Source organism: Typopeltis vanoorti, chromosome 18 (assembly GCF_054136105.1).
Source record: "Typopeltis vanoorti isolate ZY-2024b chromosome 18, IOZ_Tvanoo_1.0, whole genome shotgun sequence".
NCBI classification, from domain to species: domain Eukaryota; kingdom Metazoa; phylum Arthropoda; class Arachnida; order Uropygi; family Thelyphonidae; genus Typopeltis; species Typopeltis vanoorti.
This window is the reverse complement of record NC_143566.1, coordinates 108,221,220-108,241,127: the sequence shown is the minus strand read 5'-3', so window position 1 is coordinate 108,241,127 and position 19,908 is coordinate 108,221,220. Positions and strand designations below refer to the sequence as shown.

The following is a 19,908-nucleotide window of genomic DNA, read 5'->3' as shown; positions in this document are numbered from 1 at the left end:
TACTCTTATTCATCATTTATATGGATCACATTATGAAAGAAAGTGGCATTAGGATATTAGAATTGGACATGCCAAACTTTGCTTCTTTGCAATGATGTTGTATTCCTAAAACACACTAACGCAAGATTCTCTAACTAAATTGAATAACAGGTTTAACAAATTTGGCATGAAAATCAGAAATAAAGAGACGAAAATTATGAAAATAGGCAAGAACATTGAAAATTTCTGCTGCATTCTTAATGGAGAACCTATTGAACAAGTATATTTCTGCTACTTAGGCACAGTTTTTAGTGAAGATGACAAATTAAATCTGGAAATAGATGACAGAATATGCAATACTAGTTTGGTGGATAGCCAGCTGAATAATTTATATGGAATAATAGAGAAATTAGCCAAAACACCATACTATCAGTATACAAAACAGTGTTTAAACTAACTGGTAATTAATTTACAGAATTGACAACGCATATAAAGTAAATTAATTAAAGATAACTTTAATGAATCACTTCTATATTTCGGCAATGTCACATTGCCATCTTCGGGAACATAAAGATATGGTATGTGCACTAAGGAACTAACAAAGCAAATGAGGAAGAAAATAAGAACTAATTTTGTTCCTAAAGTCCTAATGGTGCCCTCTTGCGGGCTAATTTGGTAGTCTTGGCAGTTGGGCTGAAGTTCTCAATATAGAAGTGATTCATTAAAGTTATCTTTAATTAATTTACTTTATATGCGTTGTCAATTCCGTAAATTAATTACCAGTTATGTCTAACCAACGTATAAGTCTTACTACTAGAATAGTGTCTAAACTAGTTTTAAGTTAGGGATCTGAGAGTTGAGTTAGAAATAAAGTACTTGATCAAAAAAAATTGGAAACCATAGATATGAGAGCTCTGAGAAAAATTATTCTCAGAGTACAGAGTGTCGGGGGGGGGGGGGGGGGGGGGTACACATTAAATTATTAAATTATCAAATTTCCAACCAAGAAGTTTTTTGTACTACTACTACTACAAGATAAATCAATAGCAGAATCATATTTGGAACCATCAATGGCAGAATCATATTAAATATGAAGCTATTAGAAAGGAACTTGATATTGTTAGCATTCAAGAATATGTGATTGGAGATAAATGGTAGTATGGCAACTTAAACAGAATGGGAGAAGAATGGTTAGCAAAACATGTGTTTGATGCCAAGATGGTAAGAAGGAGACACCCATAGGACAACCAAGGTCTAAGTGGATTGATTCAGTCAAAAGTGCCTTGGAAGAGTGAAATGTTATATACAAGAAATATTGGAGAGCTGACAAGTAATATACTAATTAGGAGGAAAATTATTGACAGGAGATTAATAATAATGAAACTTAATCATGTAGTCATAGTAGAGTGAACACCTGTTTAAAGGTGCATATCAGGAAATTGATGATGATAATGGTTATTATTAAATAAGGGATTTACTATAAACCACTATTATTTCATAACATCATCAGACTGAATACACAGTAAGAGAACAGATCACTTCATGAAGCTAGAAAGGAATGAACAGAGTTACAAACTACTTCTGATCTGCATCTCTCCATCCAGTCACACAATACTATTAGGAAGTCATGGAAATTGAGAATGCTTCATTATAGTCATTAACACAGTTATAAACAAGAAAAATTCCTAGAAAGCTCATTATAAAAATTTTCTAAATTAAAATTAAATTAAGATAGTCTGTAGAAAAATATACATATACAAAAAATAAATAAATACAATAAAAAAAAATTGTGTACAACAAATAGAAAATGTATAGGCATGCCAAATAAATCAACCTGGGAATACATGCACATATAATTAAAGTGTGCATGCATGTGTGTACCCACACATGCACACACATACATACATTCTTACAGGAAACAGGACATTTTAGCCAGCTTTGTTATAATCATTCTGTTTATCAAATTTTCAACCAAGAAGTTTTTGTACTACTACTACAAGATAAATTTTCCAGGAAAATCATAGCACCCCCTCAGGCATTGTATTTCCTCTGGGTACTTCATACATGATTCCATATACAAACAAAACTCAAGATTAATCATGACAGTCCTCTTTTTCCCATTCTAGTAAAATCTTTATACAGAAACATTTGAAAGAAAAATTCTCTGAATTGCTTGTCATATGCATGCAATGCTGTTAATTTCAATATGAAACATCTGTGCTTTTTCATTATAGTTTATTACTGTTGTTATGTTATTTTCATTAAATTATGCTTTACAAGAAATTATATATATATATATACATTTTTTTTTTTCATCCTTACTCAAACATGAGCAAACTCTTGCTGTAATGCTGTAAGCACAGCATTACAGAAAGGATCAATATCCAGAGGGTTTTGATACTGTTGTGTCCCATTTTATGATTTTTATTCTAACTAGTAATTTCCTCTCATCTATGTTCTACTATTATCTATGCTCGAGATATCACCAAAATTTTTACTAATACTTAAGTTAATCCTCCCCTTAGTATCCCTAATATTTGTATTATGCTGTGCCTTTTGGGACATTTAGTTTAACATATTATATACAAAAACAAGGAGAAAGAACTAAAATATGTCTGAAAGTGAAACTATGTTGCAGTCGTGACACTTTATCTCGTTTCTTAACACATTAATTTCCCGCATGATTAGGTTCGTAATTTTTCAATTGGTGCATTGGACAGCAATTTCAGACAACTGTTTTATCATTGGATAAAAGGTTTATTAAATTCCTTAACATGGTACAATTCAAATGTTAGTTATTATTCAATTCAATGCTATACTAAATATTTACAAACTGACATTAGCTTATCATAAATAATTAAGCTATGATCCAATAATGGGTATTACGATCATGCCGCCACACACATTCAACACATAAATTCATTTGACACGGACATATAAGATTAATTCACACTATTTAACTATCCAAACTTAAGTAGATTAACTAAACCATTTACTGCACTGACACATAACTATGACATTTAAACTTTCTTATACAATATATTAGACATGCAAAATTCTCAGGACACTTAATTACTCATATAATATTAACATTAGTAAGCTTACTTTCATTATATTCTGTCATATACTAAAGTCCTAGTATTGTTTTCTTGGTCACTTCAACAGTTCAGTATTAGAATAATGATAACTAATACAGACGAATCTTAGTTAACACGAGATATATTTTAGAGTACCTTTCTTTCTTGAATTTTCCATATGGGCCTCTACCTTTTTCTGATCGAACTATCTTGGTATAACCTCTCCGATAATCTGTTTCTCCTACGTTCCTTTTGGAATTGAACTATGCTTACGCGGTCTTAACCTCTCGTAACTTAGGACACACTTTGACTCATCTATATAACGGCTGTACAACTCGCGACGTGGACATCGATTTCTTTACTTCTTTCCCTTTCTCGTAGTTGACACTGGAGTTGAAACACAAAGAATATGCTTTCTTTTATTTGACTATATGGCATTCCTCATTTCTTACACAGGAAGTACGGAATCGAAATCCCGCTCACTTTCGTTTCTGTGTTGTGACGACGGAGATATAACCCCTATCTCGCCACTCAGGAAAACACCGTGAAATCCATACGAAAGAGCTCGCGAAGAACTCTCCTGGAACAGAACCAAAACCAAAAGCCAAAAAGAGTCTCTTTCGGGGGGGGGGGGGGTTCTAACCCTTTTATACCCTCTCTCCTAATGGCACCTTCTCTAACTTCTTTTCTCCGCCCCCCCCTCTTTTGACTTGACTTTACCGACCAATTAGGGTGGCGTTTTTCTGCCAAACGTCATTTGATCGGCGAGCCTGTAACGATTTCTTGATCTGGGAATTGACCCTAAGCGATAATCTGTTGTTTTTCTTGTGCTAGCCTCTAACTTAATCCCCTTTCAAAATTTCTCTATGAATTTACTTAATATTTTAATCTCTAGCCTCTCACATACCATCTTTTATGACTAATCCTTTTCTGTCTTATTTAGTTAAATTTTCTCATTTATACCATATTACAGCATTAATATATTCTTTCTTTTTTTTTGTTAGTTTAACAAACACCTTTATATTTTACATATTTTATTGGATGCAAGAATATTTCTTTTTCTTTTAAATAATTCATCTATTATCTCTTTTGCAGGGTTTTTAATTTATTTATTCTTCATGTTACACCATGATAGCTGAGAATTCTACATTCTTAAGATATCAGGTGTAACAATACCAAGATCATTAGTGGCAGCCAGACCTGTGGAGATACCAAGAGCTAAATAAATGGCAAAAGTCATATTTCCCATAATAAATTGCAACATGAGATGTTGGGACAATTTGATGTGAAGTTATCTGCCTCTATATATAAGCAGCAAACAAAGTTTGCATGCAAAGTATCTTCACACTGAGTAATTGTGTATAGTGGCTAATGACTTCGCATCACTTGCCTTAGTATTCTATAATGCAAAGCATCCCCCCCCCATTTCGGATGAGTATGATGCTAACTATTATGAGAAGGGCCACTACCCTGACTAGTTTTGACTTGTATCGAAGTCTCTCTCATCAGTGGGAGCCAGACACAGAAGTGATACCATGGTTGAAGTATTGTAGAAGTCACATATTTCCCATATACTAAGGCAATTGATGTGGAATCATTAGCTTCTATGTACAAGTAGCTTTAGTTGTTAGAAGTTTTACCACTTGGTTATACTATAAATTAAAGATACCAAGAAATTATATACTTGGTTTAATAATTTAACAAGTGTAAACAAACAAGTTTGCACCTGAACTATTTTCAGGACTGGAGCAACTTGTATAAAAAAGATAATGACTTCACATCACTTGCCTTAGTATCTCATATCAATCTTTAATTTATAGTATAACCAAGTGAAAAAACTTCAAACAACTTTCTCTAATCCAGAGTATTAATAATAAGGTGTGACACCTTTTGGCTACTCGTATATGAAAATATGGCTTCTGCATTATTTCAACCTTAGTATCACCTCTGGGTCTGGCTCTCACTGATGAGACTTGAATAAAGGTCAAAACTGGTCTGGGTAGTGACCCTTCCCATAATGCATAGCATTATACATGTCTGCAGGAGATGTGCTTTGCATTATGGGATACTAAGGCAAGTGATGTGAAGCCATTAGCTTCTTTATACAAGTTGCCCCAGTCCTGAAAATAGTGCAGGTGCACTATTTTCAGGGCTTGCTTGCTTGCTTACAATTGGATAAAGGATTAAACCAAATATATAATTTCTTTATCCTTAATTTACTAGTAGCCCAGTCATGAAGATACTTCATGTGCAAACTTTGTTAGCTTACATTTGGATAAAGGATTAAACTAAGAATATAATTTCTTGGCATCTTTAATTTAGTATAAAATGAAAAAACTTTCAACCTCTATCTTTGATCTGATCCAGAGTATTTTAATAATAAGGTGATAGATCTTTGCACTACTTGTGTATATGGGAAATATATGATTTCTGCATTACTTCAACAATGGTATCACTTCTGGATCTGGCTTATAAAGAATATAACCTCTTGGCATCTTTAATTTATAGTATAACCAAGTGAAAAAAACTTTCAACAAAAATTATATTCTTGTTTTTTTTTTCTCTTTTTGACTCAGTGGGAAAAAACTTCCACATGCTTCATTTCACTATTCATTTTCACCTACTCTTGCCTAACCTCTTTTTTTACCTTTACCATTACTAACACTTCTATCCATTTCCTTACTACTCTTAGTGTCATGCTATTTTCTTTTGTCTAATGTTTGTCCATCATCACCACCTTTCTCATAAACTCAAATTCATTCTTTTCTTATATCTCCACAGTCCATTAATATTTCACATTTTTCGATGCACATTTAAAACAATTTTCACATGTTATGCCACTATGAAAAGTCTAACAAAAAAAAACAAAAAAAAAAGGATATTCCACCAGGAAAAGTCAAAAGAGCATGGAAAATTTCAGTTCAATCTTTGAGAACTTTCCATGCTGCTGATTTACATTGACATACAGGTGCTGCTATTTCTAAAATGTTAACTGCCAACAATAAACCACATAAAAATAAAAACACCCATATCCAAACTAAAAAAAATTCAGCACTATAACAGAAAGTAACTGACAATATAATAAAATGCTATTTTTTTCAGCACAGTTCAGAACATCATTGTCACACTAGAGAACAAACGAAACTGAAATATTTTTGATATGAAATGCAGTGACTGAAAATATGAACCTAAGTAAGTATTTGAAAATTTTACATATTGGATGCATTCATAAATTCATGGAGCTCTTCCATGAAAGATACTGAGTTGAGTCAAATATCTTTATTTCAGCATGTCATTTTATCAAAAATTTTAGTTTAGTTTTTTTTTTACTTGATATCTGATAAAATTATTAGAAAGAAATTTATAAATGGTTGCATTCATAAGAATGCAACCATTCTTAAAAGAGGCACTTTTTGTATGATTTTTGTCTGAGAATCATGCTGACATTCCCTTCTGTTTTGTCAGCATTAGTAATAACAACATTTTAATTTGAAGTCATTGAAGTCTAGTCATTGAATAGCTAAAGATTCATTTTTTGCAATGCTTCTGTGAGAATATTAGCTCTATCCGAAAATTGAGCCAAGTCAAATAATAGTTTATTAGTAGTTTCTGAGGGAAGGTCAAAATTTTATACATTTCTTTCTCTCTCTCTCTTAATGTTAATTATGTAGTCATAAAATAGAATCCATTTCAGAGTAATGCATAAAATATGCATTATTTCTAAAATCTAAAATGCTTATTAAAGCAAATAATTGTACTAAGTAATCATAATTTACATTATTTATTAGAAAAAAAAAACTCATGTCTGCTTGACAATTATTTGTTTTAATAACATTTTCCAGAAATATATCTATTGAGAGAAGTGTTAGCTCTGCTGAAGATAAAAGCCCATAAAATGAATCATCAAATTTTGGATGTCAATATGTAATCCTCTTTAAAATAAATAAATAAAACTAATGAACTAAAGGTATCCCTCGATTAACGCAGTTAATTAATCCCTCGATGTTGCCGCGTATATCAAAATCGCGTTAATTAAATGTAATAATCAATGGTAAAAATTACAATTCATCCATGATCGATTACTGTATCAATAATTTGTAGGAGGCTGCTTAGGAGGAATGACATCATCATGCTCACGACACGAGGCTTGCATGTTTTTGCGTGGTAAATATAACCCTGTGGAGCTCGCAGTGGTAAAAATTGCAGCGTAGGTCACGGTATATCTGAGAGATACATTCATTACTAGCAAAAATGCAATAAAACATAAAGAAAAAAACACTGCAAATATAATACATGATGGTACAAATTAAATGGATACTGAATCCAACATTATTTCATAGCCGAATATAGAAACTATAAGAGTTTCATGCCGAATATATAGAAACTAAAAGTTTCAGCAGATGTAAGCATAAGCAACCTTATGAGCAATTCGTAGTAAAGGTGGAGTAAGCTCCAGATCCCTTTCCTTAGTATTTTCCATAATGTAAAGCACATCTCCTAGAGGACATGTATGATAAATAAGCCTTTGGCTTTCTGTTTCAGTAATACATGATGGTTTATTTATTTTCGGTTACAATCTAGAAATTATTGAACAAAAATAAAAATAAATAAATAAAAATAAATAAACCATACTATACTGACATCAGAGGTTGCGGTATCTCTCAGATACCATTTACTGTCAAATATCACAAACCTTTACATAACATGTGTTAAACCAAACTGACAGCAAAAAACAGTGCGGAATATCACTCGTAACATATGAATGCACAGCTACTCATGACCTCCAAGCTATATACTGAATTGTGTAAAAATATTTATATTAAGCATTTTGCATGTATCTGTCAGATCAACTGTGAGCTCCACAGGGTTAAAGGCATGTTAATCAAAACTCTTGCCGCGTATATCAAGGGATTACCGCAATTAATTTCGGCACGTTAATCAAATCTCGCGTTGAGCAAAACCATTAAGCAAGGGACCTGTACTTTGTTAATACAGCATTGTGGAGGTGACCTGAAGACTGCAATAAAAGGGTAAACATATAATCATAATTCTCAATCAATAACTGAAGCTAGTTAGCCAGAAAAGGATATATGATCTACACTTACTATTTAGCACAGTCAATGAGTTGGTATTCATTAGATCTTTCAAATGCAGCCTGAACTCCTTTATCTTTCCATAGTATTTCTGTATGCTCATAGAATTCCTAGTGAAGAAATCACTAATCATCAAAATGAAAAGCAATTTTCATACTTATATAGAAATGCAATTAAAAATATTACTTTTCTTATATAAAAAAACATAAGCAATTTTAATAATAACAATTACGATGTTTTTTAAAAACAATCCTAAAATTTAATTGAAAAGAAATTTCCTGAATTTCTGAGATACAGCTGCCTTCAAAAATAAATAATAGAGGGTACATCAAAAATTGAGGGATTTGAATTTTACTACAGCATCAGAGAATGCTATTTTGAAAATGAAGCAAACATTAATGAACTCCTGTGTCAGATGAAAAACTACAATTACACATCTGAGTGGTATCCAACCACATGAAGTATCAATAGGGAGAGGATATATGTGAAACTACAGAGCATGATGATGAAAATAAATTATGAAAGTGATTATGACTTGAGTGTTGCTGTCTAGGGGCTTTAACAATAGCAGCAGCAGCAGCAGAGTACATTAAAAACAGGCATGTGTAACATATAGATATGAGTAGTTTGTTAGAGGATGAAGAGAAGATGAAAGAGGTGTTGATGGGACCTTCGACCTGGAAGAATGATAGAGAGTGCGGCAATGACAATGAAGTGAAGTGAAAATGTGGAAGAGATCATAGTGAAGGTTATAAATGACCTTAGAGGTAGTGAGAATCATGTAGTGAAAGAGGAAGATGTTTTGGCAGATGGCCATGATTGTGTAAGTGAATGGCAGGTGAAAACAGGATGTGTAAAGAGAGAAACAAAACTGCTGAGAAAAGAAATGGAAGGCATGAAGACTGAGTTGAGGAGAATGAATGACGATGTTAAGAGACTAGAGAGTTGGTAGGCGAGAGAAAGAGTTGGTAGACAAGTTGGTAGGTGAGAGAAAGGCATGAGAGTGAGAGAGCAGTGTAGAAAAGAATGTAAGAGAATAGGAGTACAGGGAAAGAGAAGAAATGGCAGAAAATCAAGAGTGTAAGGAGATGGAGATAGAGAGAGAGAGAGAGATTGGAAGAAAGAATCAGAGATGCCAGTGAGAAGAATGTGATACATGGAGATTCAGGGTTTGCAGAGTACAGTGTTAGAGGGGCACCCACCTGGAAGAATGATAAAGAGTGTGGCAATGACAATAAAGTGCAGTGAAAATGTGGAAGAGATGAAGTGTGAATACCATACCAACTGATGGTTGGTATGGTATTCACACTACCTTAGAGGTAGTGTGAATCATGTAGTGAAAAATTTAAGATTCACGTTAGGGATTTTGAAGCCAAAATATATGAGAGGGAAGACTTTTGGACTTGATCATAGCTTCGGAGGATCTAATTGTGACTGATAGGCCATACCTACCCCATGAAGTCATGACTTGGAGGATGAATAAGCTTGCAGAAGTATCAGCTGTAATCTTAAGACTTAGAAACCAACTTGAAGCAGTACAATAAATGAAAGAATGTGAAGGGAGAGATCAATCAGTATATGAATGTTAGTTAAGAGAAATTTTTTAACAGCAATGGCAGATTGTATACTTTAAATGAAGAGGATAAAGTGATCTGGAGTAAATTGGATGACTAGAGAAATCAAACAAGAATCACAGATGAAAAGAGGTTACAAAAGGCATATAAAGAGAGAGAGAGAGAGAGAGAGAGAGAGATGGAGAGCAGAATATAGGTCTTGACTTGGGACTGGTTACTTTTCAAGGTGACTACTACAGTAAGGAAAGAAAAATTAGAATATGAGTGGGTAAAAAGCACTGCAATCCAAGGAGAATTAATTCCAAACAGTTCTTTCACCATGTGGCCAGTAGGAGGGAAAATGTTTGTATAGATGTCCTTGCAGAATGGAGAATTAAGTTGGATGACCAAGGCAGATGACATAGTAGAGCTATTTAATGATCATTTTATTAGATTGTTCCATCCTGGTAAAGCAGGCTTTATTCCTAGAGGGGATAAGGAGGGGTAAAGATTAGAAATAAATGAAAAGGATATCTTACAAATACTGAGTACTTTGGATGTCACTAAGGTAGTGGACTAAATGGGATTTCACCATGTGATTTAACCACGCTACCGGCCAAGACGTCTATAGACGTTCACTTTATCATGGATGCGAAGTGCTTATTAAAATTGTAATATCATTGTTATAACAATGAAATATATGATGGATACGAAGCATATGCGGATGCGTATTTGATCCATAACGGCCGGTAAGGTGGTTAAAGGAAGGAATGTGCTGATGAACTGACAATGCCATTAATCTGGCTGTTTAATAGAAGCTTTGCAACAGAGAAAGTTCCAGAGTAATAGAAAGTGTGTGTGTGTGGGGGGGGTAAAATAGTGCCATTGCATAAGGGTTATTAAGATTTTAGATAAACTGTTAAGAACTTGTATACAGAATTGAGCAGATGAAAGCAGCATTTTTTTTTTTTTTAGAATTTCGCAAGGCATTCAATAAGGTACCACAAAACAAGTTGGTATTTAAGTTGAAATATAAGGATATTAATGGGAAGAACAAGGGCCATCGCTGGAAGTTGCAAAAGGAAGAGGTAAAAAGGTAAGAGGTAAATTTTTCACATGGAGAGTAGTCAAAGCATGATGGATGCAGTGACACTCAGTCTGTCACACTCACTCTGCATGCCTTCCTGATATGCCTGCATGCATATGTTTAGTATATTTCTTTGTGCCCGTGAAGATGCCTTGGATATTGGCATAATAATCTAATTAGCTAAATAAATTTAGTTTATTATTTCTAGATGTGTGTTTTCTCCACTAAACATCAATATCTGTGCATCCATACCAGATTGGGTATTCTGGCAGCAGATGATGATTTGCTTTATTATTTAAAGTTATTATTTAAAGCAAATACTTCAGCTTCTCTTAGAGCTTGGTCAGTAGAATTGGAAAAAGAGAGTCAGATGGAGTTGTGGACTTTAAAGTCACCAAAGTGACTTTAATGTCTGCTCAAACAATGGTCATTAAACATTCTACTCAAACAGTGGCTTGATTATTTGCAGTCCATCTACTCAAAATGGACTGCAGGTAATCAAACTTCTTCTGGGATAAAAGATAGTTATTGGATAGAGTAATTTTCAGAGTTAGAGGAGCAATAGAGACAGCAGATGTACATAATGCTCCATACATAATGGAGCAAGGTAACATTAAGCCAAAGAAGGCCAAAAAGAGGGAATCCAAGTTTAGCATTGTCTGGCAAGGATTATAAATGGAAAAATCATATATCATCCCTATGGCAGAAGGAATCAAACAGAGTGTAATACGGATAGCTGAGTGACTGTAGTTGTTGTAGTTGTAATTTGTGATGAACATAATTTAAATTAGTATTTATGTCATGAATTTTGGTGAAGTAGATTTGGAAGCAATTTTTTTAAAGTTTTGTTTTTAATTTGTGTGTGTGTGGGGGGGGGGGGGGTTAGAGGCTGGCTTTTATTTTAACTGCAGTGACACATATGCATTTGAGTTTATTATCATAATGGTGTTTTAGGGTAAAAAAAAGTGCAGGGAAACATGCAAGAATAGATAAACTCTTAGACACACTTCCTGTACTACTAGTGAGTGTTTGAGTGTTGGCTAATTTCTCTCATATTCCATATAAATTTATTGAAATGACTCCCCACCATACCAACTTTTCCACATTTAATTTGCCATCTTCACTAAAAACTGTACCTAAATATTTATTTGTTTTATGGTTCTCCATTGAGAATTCAGCTGAAGTTTTCCGTGTTCCTGCCTGTTTTTTATAGTTTTGGATTTTTTATTGCTGATTTTCATGCCAAATTTGTTACATCTGCTTTGTTCAATTTAGTTAGCAAATCCTAGAAACTTGCACTAGATGTCATTTGGAGTGCAACATCATCTGCATAAAGCAAAGAGCTGAATTTGATATTTCAAATTCTAATATAAAGCTCAATGCCATTTTCTTTCATAATGCAATCCATACAGATGATGAATGACAGTGAGGACAGTGTGCACCCTTGTCTTACACCTGATTTTACATCAAGCCATCTTCCTGTATTTCCTTCAGTTTCTAATTGCTGACTTAAATGTAGCCTGTGTATCTGTGTATAATGTTCCATTTACCCCACAGAACTGTAGCATTTTGAAAAGCTTTTCTTTGGGTATGTAGTTGGATGCCTTTTCCAGATATATAAAATTTAAGTAGAGTCTTGTGATATTATTATGATTTCTCAGTTATATGCTATAAAGTTAATTTCAGCAATTTCAAAGTGAATTTCAATTTCAGCTTGAGGTTTCTACAACTGACATCATTGATCTGCTTCAAGCACACAGTGGAGAGCACAGAAATGAAAATATCTCTGAAATGACAAAAGATGAAGAAGCTAGGGAAGAAGGTTTAACAGCTGAAACTCCAGTTCATTCCTTCACTCTTTCATCAAGAGGCTTGATGATGCTTTTCAACACAGAAAAATCAACTGAGATTTTGAAGTTAAATTTCGAATGCAGCAGAAAAGTTGATACAGATTTAAAAGATGCTTATGTAAGTTATCATGAAATTTATATATATATATATATATATATATATATAAATTTCAATGATGAATGACAGTGAGGACAGTGTGCACCCTTGTCTTACACCTGATTTATATATATATATATAAAGGGAAGACTGCCTTGAAAGCATGGAAACAAACCAAACAACTCATAATTTGCTTGATTTTTAAAGGCTGTATTTTCATTTTTTTTAATTATTTTGGATAAATAAATCATTATTCAAGCATAAACTATTGTTTTGTTGACCTTTATTTAACATTACTATGGTCAAATTTCATTGTTGAAAACATAATCTCTGTTTCTTATGTCTATGGAAAATAAATTCCCGCTTTAAGAATTTTCACATTATGAGCACATGCTAAGAACGAATTAATTCATAAAGTTCTGAACTACTACTGTATATTAATAAAAAAATTCCCACACAGGTGGCAAAACTTATAGACATCAGCACTGTGTTTGTTAGACAAGAGGTTGAGAAAAAAAAGTAGAATGTATTTCTTTTCTTGAGCAGCTGGAAGTTGTTGTCTTATGGGGAAAACCATATAAGAAAGGCTATTCCAAAAAAAATTAGATTACCAAGTTTATTGAAGCCCTGAAGTAGCTGATGCTCTGTTTGTGTTCACCAGAGCAGGAGTTCTTGTTTCTGTACCTTCTCCTCTTTAAACATGTTGCATGAGTTATGATACCCTTTAAAGGTATTCAAACATACTGTAGAGATCCAGAGGCCTCCCCTTACTCCATTTTCAAGGCTGCAGCAGACGTGATCCCATAGGCCTTCCACCAGACAGTGCATAGGACCTAACCTGATGGTAATGCATTGAGAATTTTCCCAATCAGCTGGCATATAACCCTGCTGTCATCTACACTACCAGATTGTCTGGAGGAAGGCCATATAGTGGTATGCAGGGGTGATATTTAGGTCGCATTATGACATGAATACTGAATGTACTCATTATGGGAACTAAGAGTTGATTCATTCTGCTGCATGTTTCCTGCTCTTTTTTTTTTTTTACCCTGAAATGCCACCATGATAATAATGCAAGTGCTTTATTAGGAAAAAAATTAAAAAATTAGGAAACTGACCAGATAGATAGCATTAATAGCAGAATGATATTAAAAATGAAGATATACAGAATTAACTTGGCATTTATTAGCAGTCAAGAATGTGTGAGCAGAGCTAATCTAAGGTGGTAGGGTCACTTAAAAATAGAGTGGGAGAAGAAAGGCGAGCAAAACAGGCATCTGAAGCCAAGATATTAGGTGAACTGATTCAGTCAGAAGTACCTTGAAAGACTGAAATGTTAGATTTGGCAATATTGAGTGCTGACAAGTAATAGACTAATTTGGAGGAAAACTGCTAATAGGAGATTAGTATTAATGTAATCACACAGCACTCTAGCCTGTATACCTTTTGGGGCAGGTATCAGGAAATGGTGATGATGATATCTGGAAAAGGCATATGACAAGGTACCAAGAGAAAAGCTGTTCTAAATGCTACAATTATATGGAGTAAATGGGACATTATATCAAGCAATAAATACACAGTCTATATTTAAGTTGTAAGTCAGCACTCAGAACTGAAGGATGTGCAGGAAGATACCTTGATGTTAAATTAGGTGTGACACAATGGTACACACTGTTATTCATCATGTATATGGATTACATTATAAAGATAAGTGACATTGACCGGATATCAGAACTGGAGATGTTGATCTCAGCTCTTTGCTTTATGCACATGATATATTCTAAGTAAACCCAGTACAGGTCTGCAAGATTCCCTAACTAAATTAAATAACTGCTGTAATAAATTTGGCATGAGAATTCATGCCAAATTTCATGAAATTTGGCATGAAAATAGGCAAAAACACTGAAAATGTAAACTGCATCATGGGAGAATCTATGGAATAAGTAAAACATTTCAGTTATTGAGGCACAATTTTTAGTGAAATGGCAAATTAAATCTGAAAATAGACAATAAAATTAGCAAAGCTACTATGGTAGGAAGTCAACTGAATAAATGTACACAGAATAAGAGAGAATGTCATCAAAACACTAAACTAGATCTAAACAAGGCAGTGTTCAAACCAATCTTAAGTTATGAATCTAAGAGTTCATTTAAAGATAACTCTTGACCAAAGGTTGGAGATCACAGATATGAGAATGCTGAGAAAGATTTGAGTGAACAGATAACATCAATGGCAGAATCTTATTTTAAAAAAAGATATTAGGAAGGAACTTGATATTGTTAGCATTCAGCAATATGTGTGCAGAGCTAACCTAACCTCATGTGGTACAGTCACTTGAATAAAACTGGAGAGGAGAGGTTATAAAGGTTTTGTGTCAGGACAGAAGAAGATCAAGATGTATGATGTGATACAGTAAGATGTACTTTAGAACAGTGCTTCCCAAACTGTGGGCCGTGGCCCCCTTGGGGGCCATAGGTTTTGTTGAGGGGGGCCGTGAAATAATGAAAACAAATTTAAAATGTTTTAATTAGATTTTTTTTATTTTAAAGAAACGTATTTAACTTTTATTATTTATTATTTCTTTCTTGTTATTTTTTATATTTTAATGGAAAAATTCACACATTGGTGTTGGTTCACAAACTTTGCTTCCTGCATATTTCGGCGCTTAATGAATATTAGTAAATATTGCTTATTCATATGTTTCATTTCAAAGCAGTGGTTAATTGTATTTACTTCGAATGTTCTTCAGGGAAGCTCCAAATCTTCCTGTCCCTTTCATCACGCGTTCGTAATCAGGGACCGTTGATATTGACTTTATATACATATCAAAATTCGTTTTATATTATCACTGTCATCCGAGCTAGTTTTCTGTTATCAATAAAAGTTTCGTATATACTTCACACATGAAAAAAGCTTAAACAAGTTCATGTGGGGAGATAGTAACTCACTTGCAGTAGTAAACAACACCCCTCCCTAACAACCACTATACTGCAGAAGCAATAAAAACAAGTACAGAAAACTAGCTCGGATGACAGTGATAATATATGCCAGTGAATAAGGTATGAGGAGTCTGTGTAATATATTTCTCAACAAATAGTGCAATTAGAGACAAATGGGATAAAAACACACTAATTTATGAATCACATGTCCCCTCATACAGAAACTATGCTGTATAGACCGAAACAAAACCATATGTTGCATGCGCAAACACAGTATCTAACTAAAAACTATTGTTATTAATTAGATGTGTGTGAATTCGATTTCCCAAGGCAGCAATAAAATTCAACCGAACGTGTTAAAATTCATGAAAGTGTTAAAACAAAGTAATATATATATATATATATATATATATATATATATATATATATATATATATATATATATATATAATGAATGTTATGCAGTTTCACATATGGAATTCGGTTGAAGAGAGTTAGCATTTCAACTCAATTGTCAGCTATGCTTTTATCTTTCGGTTGCGCGATCTTTTATTAATACCGCACCAATCATATGCACGTTTTAATAACCTGCCTTTGCTGTCTGTTTCACGTTAGGCTTAATTACCGTAAAGGGAGAAAAGTCACAAAAGAGAAAAATGTTCCTGGTCCAGGGATTCCCTTATTCAGGTAATATTCACTAATTTCATGTTATCAGTCTGTGGTGTGCCAGTGTCGGTAAGTGGTGATATTATTTGATCTATTCTACGTTAAAAAATGTAACCCTGAGATGGATAAGTGGCTGATAAAAAATTAAAAAAAATCTCGCGAACAATCAGAAGAAGCAGAAACAAAAAAAAAAAGGACAGTATTTCATATTTTACCAGAACAGTCTGCATCGTCTTCAGAACCAAACGGTAAGAGGCAAAAAATGTAATATATGCATTTGATTTTTGCAATATTCGCTGTGTATGTTTTGTATTGAATATAAATACAATAAATACTATAATAAGATATCTCTCTATTACGATTTTTTTCGAGGGGAGCCATGAAATATTTTAATTTTTGCAAAGGGGGCCCCGACACCAGAAGTTTGGGAAGCACTGCTTTAGAATATAGAAATATAAGAAATGACAATATTGGAATCCTTAGAGTAACAGATTAATTTGGAAAAAATTGTCAATAGGAGTTGGAAATGATGTAAACTTTTCATAAAATACTATCATAATATCATGTAAACAATCTGAAGGTACATATAAAGAATTTGATGATGATGATTTCCAGGAAGATGTCAAGAAAAGATAACATTCTATCGTTTTCCAGCTCAAGTGTGAATGTGATGTTACAATGTAAACTGTTAAGATATTTTTCTGAAATCCTCAAATGTAACACAGCCAAGTTTTAGTCTTTTTATGATATCTTTCAATTGCTTTCTTCTTAAAGGTTTTCAAAACTAGGTTTGTCTGGGACCAGTCAAAAGGATGATATCATAGAAAGGCCTTGTGTCATGTCTGTTCCAATATTTATCCTAGAACCTGAAGAATGTGCTTTCCATGTAATGACTGTACTGGAAGAAAAATTTCCTGAGGAAGAGTTAAGATTTTGCATGTATGAACTTTGGTGAAGGCTGATCTCTAAACTTGCTAGTTTAGAGATCAGCCTTCACCATCATTTAATAACATCAGCTATTAAATTGCTAGGATATCTAATGGTTCCATTTTAAATCTTTAACCCTTTCAATAAAGTGCAAACTGTTCTTCATGTATGACTGTGTTTCTCCTGGATGTGATGTCACAAGTTGAGACGTATGTATTTCTCCTACTTCCAACCTTCCTAGTTGAAGATAGGAGAGTCTGGAAAATTTATGATAGATATATTAAATCTTGGTTTTATTATATGTGCATCAAGTGGGATCCGAGTTTAAAGCAATGCTGGTGTAGGTATTCTAGAAGTTTATTCATTTTTGTTGCATATTCTTCTGAGTTCATGACAACTGTCACATTACCTTTCTCCACTCTGATGATAACATTATTTTTGTTGGGCTGTAATTTTTTAAGAGGTGCTATTTCTGTTTTGGGATATTTCTAGCTTGTAACCTAGCCCCGAGTAACAGGGAAGCAGTTTGAATGTGAATAAGAATGAAGAATTTCCTGGTATTTATCAGATTCTGTTTTCTATATTGGCTAAGATGAAACATTGTTGGGGTCAAAGCAAAGCTGAAACCTATAGATAACAAATTATTTTCTGCATAAAATAGAGTGTGAATTTGGCAGGCATTGCCAGTTAAATTGTGTTGTAAATTACATTTCTTTTCTGTAAATTATTATTTACAGAATAGATAATTTAATTAAATTATTATTTTCTGTAAATTATAGGTGAGACTCTCCTACCCCCAACTTTGTGAAATAGCTATCTCGACTGTGACATAGGATAAACAAAGTTAAACATGAAAAACAATTTACACTTTATTGAAAGGTTTAAAGATTTAACAATAGAACCATCAGACATCCTAGCAAGTTTAGACATCAACCTTTTCAGCAATGTTCTAGAGATGAAACATTAGATCGTCTTCAGGAAAACTTTCCTACAGATACAGTTAGGCAATTCAGATATTGCATGGAAAGCACATTCTTTAGGTTTCTAGATACTAGGAACAGACACAAAACCTCATTATGTTTTTGACTTGACATTATATATCATAATATAAGAATTTGCAACTATATCAGATATATAGCAATAAGATATATTTATGAATTTTTTTATACAATGAAACCTGTGGTGAATTCATCACTAAAAAACACATGTACTAACCACAGTGATAAGTTTTAATACATAAATATTTCATCCCAAGTATATTGAGACAACCTCAGTACAGTAATTCAAACAATACTAGGAATAACATACGGGCACATGATTACAATGGAATCCCAATATGCGTGCAGTAGCATGTTATAGAATTAACTTAAAATATAACTCATGTTATTAAATTAAAATAAACCTGATTTTTTTTTTTCTCCAACAAATAATTTTAAAATTACAGAACTAGAAGCAGAATTGTCAAATACGTTAAATCAAGAACTGCTACAATTGATTATCAGTGTCTCAAAAAATTCGGGGATAAAAGCATTTAGTAAAAGTAATATTAATCTACATAAAAAATACCTTAACTTGCTAAATCGATCTAAGAAAATTACTAATAAATTACTGACGGAAAAATGGGTGGTGAACGCATCTAACCATCCACTAACAACAGATGAATTAAATGTTAATTCAAAATTTATGACCTAGCAAGAGGTCATAAATTTGCAATTTCACCTAAATGCTTTCCATGTTTAGATTTTATACATAACATTGAGAGAAACATCGGCCATCTTTCCAGTATTGAAGCCAACAGATTTCATTTCGAAATAGTAAAAATAATCTATGATGCCAAACTTTCGGATTTAAATATCCCACCATCCTTTGAGGTCAGGTGCATTGTGTAAAGTGTAAAGGTTAAAACCAGGCCCGTTTCTACATTCTGCGGGGCCCATGAAAGTTAATAACATTTATGGAAATTTTAAATGGAAGAATATCTTGTTAATTAAATCAAATATGAAAAATATTTATGCACATAAATAAACAAGCATGCTCTTTACATCAATTTAAGTAAAGGGAAAAAATTAGTTAAAAAATAAATGTGTTTGTATGTACATGATATATTATTTTATTATGTACTTACACATTATCATATAAATATGCCAAAACAATGATTTATTTATTAATATAAATAATAATATAAAAATATGAAAAAAATATCCATTTTTACTATAAAGAATAAAATATATGTATAACAACTTATAAGATTTAAAAGAAATCTTAATATATTAAATTTTATTTAACCTAATGCACTTATCAATAAAATCATTCATAACGCTATCAAAATTCAAATTTTTGGCAATTTCATGCTCTATAGATATTACTCTATAGAGTAATATCTATAGAGCATGAAAAACATTCTTGAGACATAGAAGATTACAAATAGGTTTTTATTAATTTTAATTTGGAAAATGACCTTTCTGCTGATGCGACCGTAGCTGGTCAATAATATTTTAAATGTCATAGTAATATTTGGATAAATATCCGACAAATTATTTGCAATTATGAATTTTAAAATATTAATGGATGCATCTTCTGGAACAATATTTCTAAAAATAATTAATTCATTGTAAAATTTAGATTCATCAATATCTGTA

The 19,908-nt window shown here is 32.8% G+C and overlaps 1 protein-coding gene across 2 annotated transcripts in view; it reads right to left on the bottom strand.

The window, feature by feature from the left end:
* Positions 1-19,908, bottom strand: part of LOC150097045 (guanine nucleotide-binding protein G(s) subunit alpha) — a 320,682-nt gene that overhangs the window by 152,664 nt on the left and 148,110 nt on the right. For both annotated transcript variants that reach the window (XM_090408599.1, XM_090408598.1), the window contains exon 5: positions 8,162-8,259. In XM_090408599.1, coding sequence (XP_090264725.1) covers positions 8,162-8,259 — 98 coding nt within the window. The remainder of the gene's footprint in view (positions 1-8,161; positions 8,260-19,908) is intronic.